At 45.1% G+C, this 18544-nt stretch overlaps 1 protein-coding gene across 1 annotated transcript in view; it reads right to left on the bottom strand.

Moving 5' to 3' along the window:
- Positions 1 to 352: 352 nt before the first annotated feature.
- LOC311127941 (inhibitory synaptic factor 1-like) overlaps positions 353 to 18544 on the bottom strand; it is a gene marked incomplete at both ends in the record, with an annotated part of 61092 nt that continues 42900 nt past the window's right edge. The window contains one exon of the mRNA XM_084159841.1: positions 353 to 1204. Coding sequence (XP_084015967.1) covers positions 353 to 1204 — 852 coding nt within the window. The remainder of the gene's footprint in view (positions 1205 to 18544) is intronic.

Raw genomic sequence — 18544 nt, 5'->3', positions numbered from 1 at the left:
TTACTTTCCGATTTCAGAACAATTTCAACTTCCTAGAAAAAAGATTGCTTTAGTAATCTCAATAAGTGTTGCAAATGATTATAAATAGGGAATCCATTCGGTCCATTTCGTAACATTAGCAGGCACTAGCCTTTTGGTCCTTCAATATCTATTTTCTCTCTTTATCCTTTTACCTTTATTTCCCTGAGCCTCAAAATGACTTTAGGTAGTCGAGTCATTTCCCATATCATGTATTTATTTAGGAATTAATATGTATTTATTTATTTGTGTATTAATCTATGATCTATGTATTTAATATTAAATAGTACACAGTTCTTTTTCATTAGTTCTGTTGTTGTAAAGTTACTGTTTCTCAGTGGTCCTTTGTTTTCTGTTTTGCTGGAATATAGGGCAGTACAGTTTGGGTGCTTTTATCTGAAACAGTCTGTGTGCTACTGTTCCGTAGCAATTTTTTCCGGCAGCTTGCCGGATTGAGAAGACCCTTTCTGGGCAGCGTGTGAGTCCCCGCTGCCACGTTCACTGGGAATGAGACATAAGAAGGGTCCAGACAGTTCTGGAGGACGGAGTGCTCTGAGGAGGAGAGCGGCGGTGTGGGCGAGCCGGCTTGACTAGGACTGGGCTCACTGTCGTCAGTGTCTGGGGTCGCACAGCCGCCCTTCTTCTCCTCTCCCTCTTCTTCATCCTCCTCGTCATCATCACAGCACAACGCGTGGTATAGGATCTTGTCACTGAAGCGGACCCTCTCTCTGGTGCCGGACGTGCGGGAGGTCTTGTGGCTGTGCGTGGAGCTGGAGGCCTCTTCGCTGGCACTGGACGAGTCTGGGGTGACTATGAGAGGTCCGTTAGGGATGGGCAGCCCCCCGTTCATTTGGGAGTAGGCTGAGGCGGTTGTGGGGGGCGGGGTTGGGGTCTGGGTCTGGGTGGGGATGCACCCACGCCCCGCCCCTGGCTCCAGCCCTGCATCCTCGGGCTGCTCCGTTGGCGCTGCTTTGTGGGCGGCGTTTGCTGCAGCGACTGAGGCCTCCAGATAGCTGCAGAACTCCCAGCTGTCTGAGAGCACGTCGGGGTTGAGGAAGTCCAGCCTGAAGGCCTCTCCCAGGCCCCTCTCGCTGCTGGACGTGCTGCTTGCTGTGGCCACCGTCCAGTCATCTGGCTCCAGGTCAAAGTCAAAGTCTGACGTCAGCTTGTCGATCTGACCCACCACCTAGAAGAGTAGAGAGAGAGTAGAGCAGATGTTTAGAAGATATGGTCTACATCATTATACATTATGTAGTTGACTTAATATGCTGTTAACTATACATGAACATGCTTTCCACTATGAAGACAAATACTTTACACACCACCTGTGATAGCAAAGAGGGAGGCGAGACGGGGTGAACAGATGATTTGAAGTTATAGATATGTTTTTAAACACTACTTTACAATAATGTGATGTTTTAATGTCCACTATGAAGACATACAGTGGGGTCTGAAATTATTGAAACCCTTGATAAAGATGAGCAAAAATGACTGTATAAAATCAATAACTCAAATACTGAGCTATATTGTATTGTCAAAACAATTGGGAAATTATATTATTTTATACTACTAGAAATGCTCAGAGAAAGAAAGAAATCTCTAAAAGGTATGGATACAACAATGTGACACCCCTGGTTTCAATACCTTTCGATACCTCACCTTGCGAGGATAACGTCACTGAGCCTTTTTCTAAAATGTTTTATGAGTTTGTGAACACATTGGGAGGGATCCTAGACCATTCCTCCATACGGAATCCTTCCAGATCCTTGATATTCTTCGTCTGCACTTATGGACTACCCTCTTCAATTCAAACCACAGATTTGAGTCCGGAGACTGTCCGGAGACTGAGATGGCCATTGCAAAATTTTGATTTTGTGGCCAATTAACCAATTATTTATGGATTTTGTTGTGTGCTTCGGGTTATTGTCTTGCTGGAAGATCCACGGCCAAGATACAGCCTCCTAGCACAGGCAACCAGGTCTTTTGCTAAAATGTCCTGTACTGGGTAAAGTTCATGATGCCGTTGACCTTAACAATGGCCCCAGGAACAGTGGAAGCATAACATCAAAGATGCCCTGAACCTTAAGACACTGTCACTAGCTGGCTACCACCCGGTACTATAGAGACTGCTGACCTATGTACGTAGAATCATTGAACACTGGTCACTTTAATAATGCTTACATACTGTTTTACCCACTGTATATGTATATACTGCATTCTAGTATTGGCTCATGCTGTATAACTACTGCTGTACACATCTTTTCGATTAATATACTGTCTATACTGTCTATACACACCATTCACATACATACAGTGAGGGAAAAAAGTATTTGATCCCCTGCTGATTTTGTATGTTTGCCCACTGACAAAGAAATGATCAGTCTATAATTTTAATGGTAGGTTTATTTGAACAGTGAGAGACAGAATAACAACAAAGAAATCCAGAAAAACGCATGTCAAAAATGTTATAAATTGATTTGCATTTTAATGAGGGAAATAAGAATTTGACCCCCTCTCAATCAGAAAGATTTCTGGCTCCCAGATGTCTTTTATACTCTTAAAGGGAGTGCTCCTAATCTCAGCTTGTTACCTGTATAAAAGACACCTGTCCACAGAAGCAATCAATCAGATTCCAAACTCTCCACCATGGCCATGACCAAAGAGCTCTCCAAGGATGTCAGGGACAAGATTGTAGACCTACACAAGGCTGGAATGGGCTACAAGACCATCGCCAAGCAGCTTGGTGAGGTGACAACAGTTGGTGCGATTATTCGCAAATGGAAGAAACACAAAAGACCTGTCAATCTTCCTCGGCCTGGGGCTTCATGCAAGATCTCACCTCGTGGAGTTGCAATGATCATGAGAACGGTGAGGAATCATCCCAGAACTACACGGGAGGATCTTGTCAATGATCTCAAGGCAGCTGGGACCATAGTCACCAAGAAAACAATTGGTAACACACTACTCTTTGAAGGACTGAAATCCTGCAGCGCCCGCAAGGTCCCCCTGCTCAAGAAAGCACATATACAGGGCCGTCTGAAGTTTGCCAATGAACATCTGAATGATTCAGAGGAGAACTGGGTGAAAGTGTTGTGGTCAGATGAGACCGAAATCAAGCTATTTGGCATCAACTCAACTCGCCGTGTTTGGAGGAGGAGGAATGCTGCCTATGACCCCAAGAACACCATTCCCACCGTCAAACATGGAGGTGGAAACATTATGCTTTGGGGGTGTTTTTCTGCTAAGGGGACAGGACAACTTCACCGCATCAAAGGGACGATGGACGGGGCCATGTATCATCAAATCTTGGGTGGGAACCTCCTTCCCTCAGAAAGGGCATTGAAAATGGGTCGTGGATGGGGATCAAATACTTTTTTCCCTCACTGTACATGTACATATTTATTTATATCCGGACTCTTACATTGTTCGTTTTGATATTGCTCATTCTGATGTCTTAATTTATTGTTTTGGGTTTGGCGTCAAAATAATAATGTATAAGCAGGAAATAACCCCATACCTCCTAGAAAATATGATGGTGGATCTTTGATGTTATGGGGCTATTTTCTTCCACTGGTCCCAGGGCCCTTGTTAAGGTCAACAGCATCATTAACTTTATTCAGTACCAGGGCACTTTAGCCAAAGACCTGGTTGCCTCTACCAAGAGGCTGAAACTTGGCCACAAGTGGATCTTACAGTAAGACAATAACCTCAAACACACATCAAAATCCACAAAGAAATTGTTAATTGGCCACAAAATCAACATTTTACAATGGCCATCTCATTCTCCGGACTTGAAACTCAATGAAAACCTGTGGTTTGAATTGAAGAGGGCAGTCCATAAGCACAGGATATCAAAGATCTGGAAGGATTCTGTATGGAGGAATGGTCTAAGATCCCTCCCAATGTGTTCTCCCAAAAATAAATTAAAGGCTCAGTGCCATTAACCTCGCAAGGTATTGAAAGGTATTAAAAACAGGTGTGTCAATAATTTTGACCCCTACCTTTTTTGAGAAAGAAAATGATTACTTGTTAAACAAAATCTCTTTCTCTAAGAATTGTACTAGTATAAAATAATATTATTTCCCAGGTTTTTTTAAGCGTTTGCCTACAATTTAGCTCAGTATTTGAATTATATATTTTATACAGTCATTTTTGTACATGCCACGCTAGGATGATTCGATTTAAGAGACCTATACATTCTACTAGTATGAAGAAAATGTACTACACACTAAATCAAGCCATAATGAAGCTTGACTTTCACCCACTGTACAGGGAGTCCAACTAGCAAGGTAGTTTATCAACCTGGCTTGGCAAAATCAACCTCAATACTCCTCATCAGCACCCAACCATGCTGTATGAGTGTTTATGGTCTCATGAATAGAAAGCACTTGAGCCCACAACACCATTGATTTTGTTGATTTGCTGATGGCACATAAAATTCGAGCCTCGAACACTTGACATTTGAGCACCTTAATCAACACATTGCGCTCTCATAAGCAATCTATTGTAAAATGAAAAAATGCTCAGCATTCATGTAGTTTGTAAGTGATACATTTCCCCAAACCGTTCCACAATTAAGACTAGTGTTTCTCAGATCATGTAAATATGGAATTGGAACAAAATTGTTGTTGAAGAGCTAAGAAGGTGTTAGCTGTACCTTGAGATTTGCTGTAAATTATCCCTTTTTCCACCACTATAATTCTGCTATTCTCTATTTGCCTCTGTGCTTTCAACTGCTCATTGTGACATAAAATGAGCAGTATCAGAAAAACAATCCCCTGTCTGCATGAGGGATTAAAACCTTAATTAATTATTTCAGCACAATGACTTTAAAGGAGCAATTAACAGTCCCAAAGACATGACTACACAAATACCCTGATTAAAAACCCAGTATCATTCAGCTGATGTGCTAACTGATTGCTCAGGTGATTTCTAGTGCAAACACAGCCATTTGGCATCAAATAGCTTCCTAATCTCTGACAGATCGCGACAGGACTGAATCTTACATAAATATGTACAGTGTGTATTGAGAAAATAGAAAAAGAACAAAGCCTTGCATTGCCCACCAACAACTCTTCACAGATGGAGGAAACCATTTTTGAAGGTCTCACAGGGACTATCTGGAGGCTACAGTACATCATACAGCAGAGGAGGGATGGAGGGTATTTTATTTGATTATTTACAAACCCAAAGCGTCCTGTTCTTAACATACGCCATATCGTGGTAGTGAATTCAACCATCTGCATTTGAACCAGTCTTGGAACAGCCCATTCTCATTTTCCTGATTTCACTCATTCTGTTTCTTTGTAGTATATCTAATGCAGGCATGTGACGTGTGTAAGGGCTTTGGGTAAACAGATTGCCAGGTTTGTGTATGGCGTGCATAGGTTTCTGTGTGGGTGTGCCAGGCCTGGCCGGGCAGCATTGCATGCCACAGGAGCTTCAGTACCAGGGCTATGTTTTCCTCTATTGACAGTCAGCCCTGTGGGAGCAGATCCTCTGTGGGGGCGCTAAGCAGTGAGCTGAATGGGTAAACCAACCTGTCTGTTGAATGATTTGCAGACTTTAAACTAATGCAAGATGATTCTCACACCCAGAGGGAATGGAATGGCTTTGTTTAGTTCATTACTCATCCTGAAAAAAAAGGGATTTAATTTAATCAATGTGTTTAGAAAAGTATGGTCTGTCAGAATCATTTCACGAGTCCGCCTGAACGCCTGACACTGACCTAATTTAACTGCCTTAATTGGGTATCAATTAATAAAGCACCCAATAACAGAGGCATATAATTTCCAGTCATAATATGTTAAACAAATCCCTTTTGTAAAAAACGAAATGGATTTGAATACAAAAGAATGGCAAACACTGACTACCAACCAAAGCCCTTTTGAGTGACACACATCCGCTAAGATAAGGTACTTGAAAATTGTACAAATTACGTTCATAGTCGTTAAACATCATTTGAGTTTTCATCTCCATCTCCATGGTGACCCAGCTCACATCCTATCATGAGATATTCTCCCCAGGGTTAACCCACCGTGAGCCCTCTCTCCCAGGCACTGTTACACCGTCATCAGCCTCCAGCATGTAGGCTAATTTAGCTTGATAACAGTCTGAGCTTGAAGGGTCTGCTAAACATTTATAGGTCACAGATGGCCTCAATGCAGTAACAATGATCAGTAATCTCTGTCTTTTCTTCCAGGAAGAAGAACAATGTGTGATGAGTGAGCTATGGAGTGAATTATTGGGTAAACAGATTGCCTAAAGTATAAGGATGAATGAACACATCAGGAACAAGTCATTAGCGAGGGACACACTGTGTTTGAAATGGAAGGAGCACAATGAGTACCAGCAACAGTAATCACAAGCTTTAGAGTAAAATCACATCCTTTTGTTGGGTTCCATAGCTCATGATGTCACATCAGATTGCAACTGGACCACGACACAGAATCGGCTTTGAAACATTGTTTGCCTTAACACCTGACATGATGTAGGAGTAAATGCACTGGTAAAAGAGCACTTTTTCTCTTGAATAGAGCTAGACACGTTTCATATTTACACATAGAATTTAACAGGCAACCTTGTGGCACAATTGTTGGACCTCCGGGTGCAAGGTCACTGGTTTCATCCCTCGCCCTTTTCTACAGAATTGTTATTTGGTCCTTTGTAGCTCAACTGCAATACAGTTGTAGCTACAGTGACCTATCCATGCCACTTATTACTGTATCAGTAACAACATAATGACTACAGAGAAGATAGATGAGTTGTTTTCTTTCTTATTTCGGGAGATGCATCCACACTCTCATTTTATCCATTGTCTGTGCCGGCATGATTGTGGCGGCCTGTGGCTGTGACTGACTCAAAACAATCCCAGCTCGGCTTGAAGCACATGATCGTAATTGTGCCAAGTACTCAAAACTGAGCCTAGTCATTTTGGAGTGCTCAAAGGTGGTTTTGTGAGAGAGGCTGTGTGAATGTCAGCTGAGGTTTACCACCCCGACTCTCCATCTGCCATGATTGGCCTGCTGGGTAATTGATGGTCAGGCTGAAGAAGGGCACTTGCAGCACAGGCTGTGACAGAGCCTTACAGTGAGGAGGGGGAACCAGGAGGAAAGTATTGGAACATGGAGTGATGGTTGATGATGTGAATCTCTGTTCAAGCCTTAGCTCTGCTCTGTTCTGCAGAGAGCTGTCCGAGACAGTGCAGCGGTGATCTCTAAATTAGATTCAGTAGTGTCCTCTATTAAAAGGCCAATCTTCAGTTGAAACAATGAACAAAGTGGACACCCCGCCTATGTTTTGGTAAAAAGCTGAGGGATTTATAGACAGAACTATGGAAGCAAGGACCAACCAAGCCATGATATCAAAATTATAGTTTTAACCATGTTTTGAATCTATGCAGTGTTTGTTTACATTTACAATGTTTGCAAACATTTGAGTAAAACAAGCTTATATTTTGGGTTTGGATGTAGCTACTGCAGATTGATCATTTAAACCTCCCCTGCTTTCCTAACGCTTCCCGCTTCATGTAATGGTAGAGTAGCCTATAATATATTAGTGGTGTTGAAGCTTTATTACTTCTACCTGTCTGTGTGTTATGTCCTGTCTCGTAGTTGTGCTCATGTTCAACAGTTTGTCTTGTTGTTCCGATCATTATATTTGAAGTAGCAACACGACCAAGCTATTGAGGTCAAAACCAGCAAATGTGATAATGAGTGTTTGAATTGGCTGTTGACAAGGAGGCTGATATTTACTGTGTGCTCTTATCACTCCATTGATGTTTAAACAGATGTTTAATGAGGTACGTTTGCTTCGGTATGCATTGGTGGTTTTAATGTAGGAAAACATTCCAGCTAGCTGTCTGTCTAGCAAATGGAGGAAATCCCTCATCTCTTGTAAGTACTGTGAATACATGTATTCTAAATAGGTTATACTGTATGTGTTAGTTTTGTAATTCACTTCATAGACCAATATGAATAATTCCAACGTAATGTCTACAGACCATTTTGTATGATTGTGTAATGAATACTCGGACAGAGTGGTAAGATCCAATCGCAGAATTGCGATGCTTTATTAGAGTACAGACAAGGGAATAGCTTAATCGTGGTCTGGCGAGCTGTGGTCAAAACCGGGCAAGGCAGAGACAGGCAGAGGTACCAAGGGAGCGGGCGTAGTCGTAGTCGAGGGCACGGGCACATGTTCAGAGTACGGTAATCACTGGGATAGACAAGCAGAGGATTAAGCAATTCGGGGAGTCCAACAACGAAGCACAGGTCTGGTACACTGGTAATCAAAACAAACTATCTCTCTCTCTCTCTCTGAACAAAACGCTTAGCAAGTCACAAAGGAACAATACCTCGCACCGACTGAACTTCTGAGCACACCTTATATCCTACACTAATTACTGACAGGTGTGCTCAGAACTCAGGTGAACCAGATCGAGTCTGATGACTCCCCCTCTCTGTAGATCGGGGAAGTGTCAGACTCTGTCTAGACCCAGCCAACCCCCGATCCCTTACAGTATCCCCCTCCCCAGGGCCGGCTCCTGACGGCCTTCTACCTCTACCGGGTGGTCTTCCTCTGGGTCGGGGTCCTGGACGATCTGGGTGTTCAGCGTGGAAAGTGGCCTTGAGAGCGGGATCCAGTATGTCCTTAGCAGGGACCCGGGACCGTTCCTCAGGTCCATATCCCTCCCAGTCCACGAGATATTCGATGCCCCCTCGTCTCCGTCTTGACTCCAGTATCTCGTGGACTGTATAGGTGGTGTCCTGTTCATCCTCCAAAGGTGGTGTAGTAGGTTGTTGAGCGATTGGGGGGTACATCGGGCTATAGTGGACAGGTTTCAACAGGGAGACGTGGAACGTAGGGTTTATCCTGTAGTGTCGAGGGAGTAACAGACGGTAGGTGACAGGGTTAATACGTCTCTGTACCTTGAAAGGACCGATGTACCTGGGTTGGAGCTTCTTGCAGCTCCGTCGGAACCGCAGGTCTCGGGTAGACAGCCACACTCGTTGCCCGGGTTGATAAGTGGGAGTAGGTCTCCGGCGTCGGTCGGCGTAGGTCTTTTGCTGTTGTGAGGCTTGACTGAGATGTTGATGGGCCGTCTCCCAGACCTGCGCACTCCGACGGAACCACTCGTCCACAGCCGGTACCATCCCTGGTGCGGTATCCCACAGGAACAGGGGTGGTTGATACCCTAGAACACACTGGAAGGGCGTTAGACATAGGGAGGTGTGAATGAGTGAGTTCTGAGCATACTCTACCCAAGGAAGGAATCGGCTCCACTCTTGCGGCTGCCGCGAACATTGTTGCCGTAGATATTTCCCAATTATCTGGTTGAGCCGTTCTGTCTGCCCATTGGCCTGGGGATGATATCCGGAGGTGAGGCTCACCGAGATGCCCAAGCGTTCGCAGAAGGCCTTCCATACCCGGGATACAAACTGGGGTCCCCGGTCGGAAACAATATCCTCCGGAACACCAAACTGCCGGAACACCTGGTTAAACATCGTCTCAGCCATCTGAGTGGCGTTAGGTAAACGGGTCATGGGTACTAACCGGCACATCTTGGAGAATCGATCGATGACCACGAGAATTACAGTATGGCCCTCTGATTCTGGTAGATCGGTAACAAAGTCCATTGCAATGTGCGACCAGGGTCGTTGAGGAGTAGGCAATGGCATCAACTTACCCTCCGGTAGTGCACGAGGCGCCTTGGACTGAGCACATACGGGGCAGGATAATACATAGTCTCTGACGTCATCTGTGAGGGAATCCCACCAGTATTTTCGGCTGATGAGTCGTGTAGTTCGAGTGATTCCGGGATGACCAGATCCCAGCAACGTGTGGCACCATTCCATCAGTTGAGGTCGAAGCGGAGCTGGTACAAACACCTTAGACACCGGGGTTTCTGGAGGGGCTGGTTCCGCTTGTAGGCTCTCCTGAATAGTGTCATCGATAGCCCACCTCACAGGACCAGCACGGCAACTCATGGGGAGGATAGGTTCTGGCTCCACGGGTCTTTCCGCGCGCTCGAACCGTCGGGAAAGCGCGTCCGCCTTACAATTCTTGGACCCGGGGATATAAGAGACAGTGAATCGGAAACGGTTGAAGAATAAAGACCACCTTGCCTGTCGGGAGTTCAGTCGTTTGGCACTGTGAAGATACTCCAGGTTGCGGTGGTCCGTGAGCACTTGGAACGGATGCTCTGCTCCCTCCAACCAATGTCTCCACTCCTCCAGTGCTAACTTCACCGCCAGTAATTCACGATTACCCACGTCATAGTTCTGCTCGGCCGAATTCAGTTTCCTTGAAAAGAAAGCACAGGGTCGTGATTTAGGCGGCTCACCTTGGCGTTGGGATAACACGGCTCCAACTCCAACCTCCGAGGCGTCCACTTCCACGATAAACGGCAAGGTAGGGTCCGGCTGACATAAAATAGGAGCGGTGGTAAAGCGTTGTTTCAACGTCTCAAACGCACGCACTGCCCCCTCCGTCCAGTTCAGACCGCGACCCTTGTAGCTGGTCATCGCCGACAGGGGCGCTGCGGTTGTGCTGAAATTACGCACGAACCATCTATAGTAATTGGCAAACCCTAAGAATCTCTGGAGCTCTTTCACCGTCTGGGGTTGAGGCCAGTCTTGTACCGCTTGCACCTTGGATTCATCCAGTTTAACCCCGTCGGGAGTGAGGATGGCCCCAAGGAAGGAAATCGTAGTGACATGGAATTCACTCTTTTCTGCCTTCACGAACAGAGAATGTTGTAGGAGCCGATCCAGAACCTGTCGTACATGGGACACATGTTCACTCAGAGAGTTAGAATATATTAGGATGTCATCAATGTACACTATAACAAAGCGATCAATCATGTCCCCGAAAATGTCATTCATGAACGCCTGGAATACTGAGGGCGCGTTGGTAAGTCCATAGGGCATGACACAATATTCGTAGTGTCCTCGATGTGTGATGAAGGCGGTCTTCCATTCATCCCCTTCTCTAATGTGCACCAGATTGTACGCACTCCTGAGGTCCAGTTTACTGTAGATTGAGGCCTGCCCCACCTGCTCGAGGGCTGCTGGAATCAAAGGAAGAGGGTAACGATTTTTGATGGTAATATCGTTCAAACCTCGATAGTCTATACAAGGACGCAGTCCGCCATCCTTTTTCTTCACGAAGAAAAAACTGGATGCGGCGGGAGACGTAGATGGGCGAATGGCCCCTTGCTGTAGCGCCTCATCAATATACTTGCTCATCGATTCTCGTTCCGGCTGTGACAACGGGTAGATTCTTCCACGAGGAGGTGTAGCCCCGGATAGCAGATCAATCGCGCAGTCCCAGGCCCGATGAGGTGGTAACATGGTAGCCCTCTCCTTGGAGAACACCTGCGCGTAATCCTGGTATTCTGTAGGAACAACAGTAGACACCGCACCCTGCGCATCCTCCACAGTAGACATTTTGCACGGTAAATTGAGGCACTCTGCCCTACATACCTCACTCCAAGCAGTGATATCGGCAGATTTCCAGGAGATGACCGGATCATGGGTGACGAGCCAGGGGTGGCCGAGAACTAGCGGCTCCCGTGGAGCGGAAATGACGAACAGAATGATGTTCTCATGGTGTATGGAGCCCACTTGTAACTTGATTTCCTCGGTACGGTGCGTAATGAACCCAGTGCCCATGGGCTCACCGTCTAGCGCGTTGACTCGCAGGGGAGGTTGAATTGGGATAAGTTGAACTCCCAATTCCTCAGCGAGACCCACATCCATAAAACTGGCAGCCGCCCCGGAATCAATAAGACCTTCCAACCTGCGCACTCTCTCTCCAACAGACAAGGTAACTGGCACATACATTTGTTTAGATGTAATGTTGAAAACGTGAGTCTCACTCACCGGTTTGGCAGTTCCGAGGCGATATTCTGGGGTACGGTTTGGTCGTACCGGACATTGCCGAATGAAATGACCCGACTGACCACAATACAGGCATAGTCCGTCTTGCCGACGTTGTTGTCTCACCGAACCCTGTAGAGGTGACCGTCCCAGTTGCATGGGTTCCTCCTCAGATTCTCTCCTCCGCTCTGTCGATTGCTTAGGACCAGTGACCGAGAGCTCCCGGACTGTGGATACCTTGTGTTGCACTATCAGATTATCAATAGAGATGGCGATGTTAATAAACTCATGTAGCGCAGTGATATCTCCCCGACAAGCCAACTCAGTCTGTACTTCTTTGCGCAGCCCTCTTCGGAAAACGGTGAGCAAAGCAGTCTCGCTCCATCCGCTACCGGCTGCTATAGTACGGAACTCTAAAGCGTAGTCGGCTACTGTGCGACGGCCCTGCTGAAGTTCACATAGTTGGTCTCCCACGCTACGCCCAGATACTGGGTGGTCGAACACCTCTTGGAACAGTCTCTTAAACTGAACTTCCGCATTCAACTCGGGGACCTCAGCTGCCCAAAGCGTAGTAGCCCAATCCAGTGCTCTTCCCGTTAGCAGAGAAATCATGAAATCCACCCTGCTACGGTCATCGGGAAACATAGTACGATTATAGGACATATACAGGGACGTCTGGAGTAGAAACCCCTGACATTTGCCAGGTTCCCCGTCGTACTTTGTCGGTAGAGAAATCGGAGGTGCCTGACGAGGACTGACCGTGCTCGGGGTGGTGCCTTCAGCCGCACCAGCGTTGAGTAGCTGCAGGAGTTCATCCATCCGTTTCTCCTGTATCTCCCATCGCCTCTGTAATTCCGCTGGATCCATGGTTAGGCGAAGTATTCTGTAATGAATACTCGGACAGAGTGGTAAGATCCAATCGCAGAATTGCGATGCTTTATTAGAGTACAGACAAGGGAATAGCTTAATTGTGGTCTGGCGAGCTGTGGTCAAAACCGGGCAAGGCAGAGACAGGCAGAGGTACCAAGGGAGCGGGCGTAGTCGTAGTCGAGGGCACGGGCACATGTTCAGAGTACGGTAATCACTGGGATAGACAAGCAGAGGATTAAGCAATTCGGGGAGTCCAACAACGAAGCACAGGTCTGGTACACTGGTAATCAAAACAAACTATCTCTCTCTCTCTCTCTGAACAAAACGCTTAGCAAGTCACAAAGGAACAATACCTCGCACCGACTGAACTTCTGAGCACACCTTATATCCTACACTAATTACTGACAGGTGTGCTCAGAACTCAGGTGAACCAGATCGAGTCTGATGACTCCCCCTCTCTGTAGATCGGGGAAGTGTCAGACTCTGTCTAGACCCAGCCAACCCCCGATCCCGTACAGATTGTTGGTAGTAGCAGTGTAGAATGACTTACAGAGGTCAGAGTCTGGAAAAAATAATAGTGGCTGCCAGCTACTGCCATGTTTTCAACCAATGGCATCATTCCTCTATTAATTTATCACTATACTATCACTTCTATAATCTACTACTACTACTACTTCAACTACTACTACTACTACTACTGCTACTACTACTACTACTACCACTACTACTACCACTACTACTACTTCAAGTGCCAGTTTTATTGCAACTACTGTACTGCAATTGCGGCTATACAATCAATGCAGCATTCTTTTGAGACATGCAAAAACACATTAAATGTAATAACCATCTCTGAGTTTTCATGAGACAGACACGTATGCTGTATCAGTGAATCCTTCCTCTGTGATGCAGATTGTCTGTCTTGAAACCATTACACAATATTTATGTGACCCTCCATCTGTTCCTGTGTCTCTCTCTCTGTATTTCCCCCCGTCATTTTGAAAGTTTACTGAGAAAAGTTTGCAGCGCTTACTCGTTAATTATGCTACATCAAGCGTCTGGCATCGATTTTATTTTCCAGAGTGAAAATGTGAAATGTGTTCAATAGCACAATTAAAACATCTCAATGTCATTTTATTCTCAACATGTCACAATGGACTCCCAGCCTGTCCTTGTGCAGCACTTCTAGTGTTAGGGAGCAGTTCATGCCAATTAGAAAGCCTCGGCAATGACCAAAATGGCGTAGCATGCTGGCTCTGAAGTGAAACGTTTGCAAATATACAGTGGGGGAAAAAAGTATTTAGTCAGCCACCAATTGTGCAAGTTCTCCCACTTAAAAAGATGAGAGAGGCCTGTCATTTTCATCATAGGTACACGTCAACTATGACAGACAAATGGAGGAAAAAAAATCCAGAAAATCACATTGTAGGATTTTTAATGAATTTATTTGCAAATTATGGTGGAAAATAAGTATTTGGTCACCTACAAACAAGCAAGATTTCTGGCTCTCACAGACCTGTAACTTCTTCTTTAAGAGGCTCCTCTGTCCTCCACTCGTTACCTGTATTAATGGCACCTGTTTGAACTTGTTATCAGTATAAAAGACACCTGTCCACAACCTCAAACAGTCGCACTCCAAACTCCACTATGGCCAAGACCAAAGAGCTGTCAAAGGACACCAGAAACAAAATTGTAGACCTGCACCAGGCTGGGAAGACTGAATCTGCAATAGGTAAGCAGCTTGGTTTGAAGAAATCAACTGTGGGAGCAATTATTAGGAAATGGAAGACATACAAGACCACTGATAATCTCCCTCGATCTGGGGCTCCACGCAAGATCTCACCCAGTGGGGTCAAAATGATCACAAGAACGGTGAGCAAAAATCCCAGAACCACACGGGGGGACCTAGTGAATGACCTGCAGAGAGCTGGGACCAAAGTAACAAAGCCTACCATCAGTAACACACTACGCCGCCAGGGACTCAAATCCTGCAGTGCCAGACGTGTCCCCCTGCTTAAGCCAGTACATGTCCAGGCCCGTCTGAAGTTTGCTAGAGTGCATTTGGATGATCCAGAAGAGGATTGGGAGAATGTCATATGGTCAGATGAAACCAAAATAGAACTTTTTGGTAAAAACTCAACTCGTCGTGTTTGGAGGACAAAGAATGCTGAGTTGCATCCAAAGAACACCATACCTACTGTGAAGCATGGGGGTGGAAACATCATGCTTTGGGGCTGTTTTTCTGCAAAGGGACCAGGACGACTGATCCGTGTAAAGGAAAGAATGAATGGGGCCATGTATCGTGAGATTTTGAGTGAAAACCTCCTTCCATCAGCAAGGGCATTGAAGATGAAATGTGGCTGGGTCTTTCAGCATGACAATGATCCCAAACACACCGCCCGGGCAACGAAGGAGTGGCTTCGTAAGAAGCATTTCAAGGTCCTGGAGTGGCCTAGCCAGTCTCCAGATCTCAACCCCATAGAAAATCTTTGGAGGGAGTTGAAAGTCCGTGTTGCCCAGCGACAGCCCCAAAACATCACTGCTCTAGAGGAGATCTGCATGGAGGAATGGGCCAAAATACCAGCAACAGTGTGTGAAAACCTTGTGAAGACTTACAGAAAACGTTTGACCTGTGTCATTGCCAACAAAGGGTATATAACAAAGTATTGAGAAACTTTTGTTATTGACCAAATACTTATTTTCCACCATAATTTGCAAATAAATTCATTAAAAATCCTACAATGTGATTTTCTGGATTTTTTTTCTCATTTTGTCTGTCATAGTTGACGTGTACCTATGATGAAAATTACAGGCCTCTCTCATCTTTTTACGTGGGAGAACTTGCACAATTGGTGGCTGACTAAATACTTTTTTTCCCTACTGTAGTTTTAATGTATTTAGCTCCTGCAGCTTCCCAGCTCCTCCTCACCAAGTGCCCCATGCCTGTTTCCACTTAATTTAGCTCTCCTCAAGACAAGGATCGCCGAGCGTCCTGAAGTCGGAGTATCTCTGAGATACTGTTTATCACATCCCACTGAAACTAATTCATCATCATAGCTCCACTCTGAAAGGACATGTTTACTGAAATCCCTTGAAAAATTGCTTTTCATTGTCTAATGAAAATTGTAGGTCACCTCCATTGCTGTGCTTCTGAAACATAAATAGTTCTGTATATCATTAAAAATCTCCTAAAGGGCACCTTACTCACAATCTATACAATCTAAATATTTACTTTTCTCTGTTAAAGTATTTTGTCAGCAAAATGGCGTAATTGACCATGCAAAGTGTGAGGTTTGATAAGGAAGAAGTCACAACAGCCTTGTCAGAAGGACCTGCCTGATTTAGGTCAACCTGATTGGTGAGACTGTGATGTCACTTGGTGTTGGCGCCCACGGGATAAACAATGTCTTTGAAATGCTCTCTGCAAGCTGTAATTATCCTGTCATGAGAGAGGACTATACGCCTGAAAGTTCACATGCATGCATGCCTCCCTCCCTCCCTCCCTCCCTCCCTCCCTCCCTCATTACACTTTTTAATATTTCCCTCCAAAACACTCATCTTCATGGAAGCCTTAAAGTGGCTGTGCATATTCACAAACAACACGGTCGCCGTGATGAGGATGAGCACAGAGCCGGTGATACTTCCTGACAACTCGCTAATCAAAAGCAGCGTCACAATCTCACTGCATAATGGACATCAATCAAGACAGAACAGAACCAAGCTTAGGATTCCGACTGCAGCCAGAGTGCAGTCCTGGAGGGCTGATACATCACATCAACCACAGTTTTTACTCTACTGCTCTCAATAGCTCAATCCAGGTCATTATTTTGGCCGACTGACTCCCCCCATCTGCCGTATGATATGTAACTAATTGGGATGTTTCTGTATAAACATAGTGGGAGATTGTAGGGACCAGAGATGTAAATACTAAAACACTCTGTGGAGGAACAGACCGTGCTTTTAGTAGTACCACAGAGTAGTGTGTTCCACCGACCAAGGCACGGCAGTGTAGCAATGCATGCTGGACATTTATGGAGGTTCTCCTTCATTGGTTCTATCTTTGAGGAGCCCCAGCGCTTGTAATGACCTGAAATAGATGGAAGCGCCACGCTACAGGGCTTCTCACTCTGTCTGCTTCCCAGAGATAGCGCTTGGATTAAGCACCAGGCAGCCTGTGTGGCATCAGGTCACGCTAGGAGCAGCCTAGGAAATGAGTGTGCTGTGAGAAGCAGCCAGGCCAAGCTGACACTTTTAATGACTTGGTTGCCGAACAGTTTCTACTGTACCAGGCAGACACATCACAGACACTGTCTTTCTGTATGAGAGACAGTAAAGGCCTGGCTGTCAGTGATAGTTTGGGGTGTGTTGGACTAGGGACATAGGGGATAAGGCAGGGTGTTGTTGGTAGAGAGGACGATCAAGCCTATCTCAAAACTAGCTCAGTTTAATGGTCTTTCGATGAGAGAGATTGTCTGTGGTGGTGGGTACTGGGTAATATTTGTACATTGTTTACAGTACAACAGTGTGTGAGTGTGTACGAGTGTGTTAATTATTCAATGTAAAAACATCACCATAAGAAAACATCTGATCCATACATTGAGCATCCCTAAACCTATTCCTCAATGAGACCCTGCTCTGTGTGTGTTCTCATTGTTCTGGGGTCACAGGGGGCTCTAGGAGCCATGCCCAAGAGAAAGGCAAGCAGTATGCACTTTCCTCTAAATACAGGGCACACAATCGATATGCTACTGGCATCTCCAGGTTTCCTTGGCCCGCTGCGCTTATCTTAATGGGAGTGCGGTCCCATTTTATTTTATTGTGTGAACCCCATATATCATTACCCGACAAATGTAGCCTGCTCGACCATACCGAAGTAGAAATATTGAAGCCCAGAGAAATACTATTTATGCAATTTATTTTTTGTTTCACTGTGCACTACTACATATCTGTGGTGAATCCATTTCTATTCCATCTTGTTTGTCTTTGTTGTGTTCTCTCAAGTAAAGGTCTCTCTAGTCATTTCCACGACAACACTTACAGGAACATCCTACAATCAATGATATGTTACTAGTCAGAGGAGCAAGGCATGGTTCCCATACTAATCAGATGAGTTTCCATCTAGGCAAATATGCTTATGTTTACAATGCCTCAGTGCCTTTTCCCCTCAGTTCAGAGAGTTCTTTACCAGCCTATGAACATGAGTCTCTCTGCATGGACAGCAATTAACTTATTGGTGGATAGATTGATAGGTAGATTTGAACATTCAACAAAGTGTAGATACCACGATGTCCAAGAGGTCATTACAACAGAAAATGAGGCATGATGGGTACTCTGCATAGGGAATTCAGAGCTCTGCTAGATGATGCACTCCTCACCATAGTGATGTAGGACATGGATATATTGGAATGACTTGTTCGTATTTCTATTTCTCAAAACAATTTGTCTTTGCATCCAGCTTTCCTCCATTTCTACAGTGGGGAGAATTTGATATTTGATACACTGCCGATTTTGCAGGTTTTCCTACTTACAAAGCATGTAGAGGTCTGTAATTTTTATCATAGGTACACTTCAACTGTGAGAGACGGAATCTAAAACAAAAATCCAGAAAATCACATTGTATGATTTTTAAGTAATTAATTTGCATTTTATTGCATGACATAAGTATTTGATCACCTACCAACCAGTAAGAATTCCGGCTCTCACAGACCTGTTAGTTTTTCTTTAAGAAGCCCTCCTGTTCTCCACTCATTACCTGTATTAACTGCACCTGTTTGAAC

Source organism: Coregonus lavaretus (genome assembly GCF_964263955.1).
Source record: "Coregonus lavaretus genome assembly, chromosome: 4".
Lineage (NCBI taxonomy): Eukaryota > Metazoa > Chordata > Actinopteri > Salmoniformes > Salmonidae > Coregonus > Coregonus lavaretus.
Note: the sequence above shows the minus strand (reverse complement) of the source record. Positions and strands in the feature narration are given on the sequence as shown.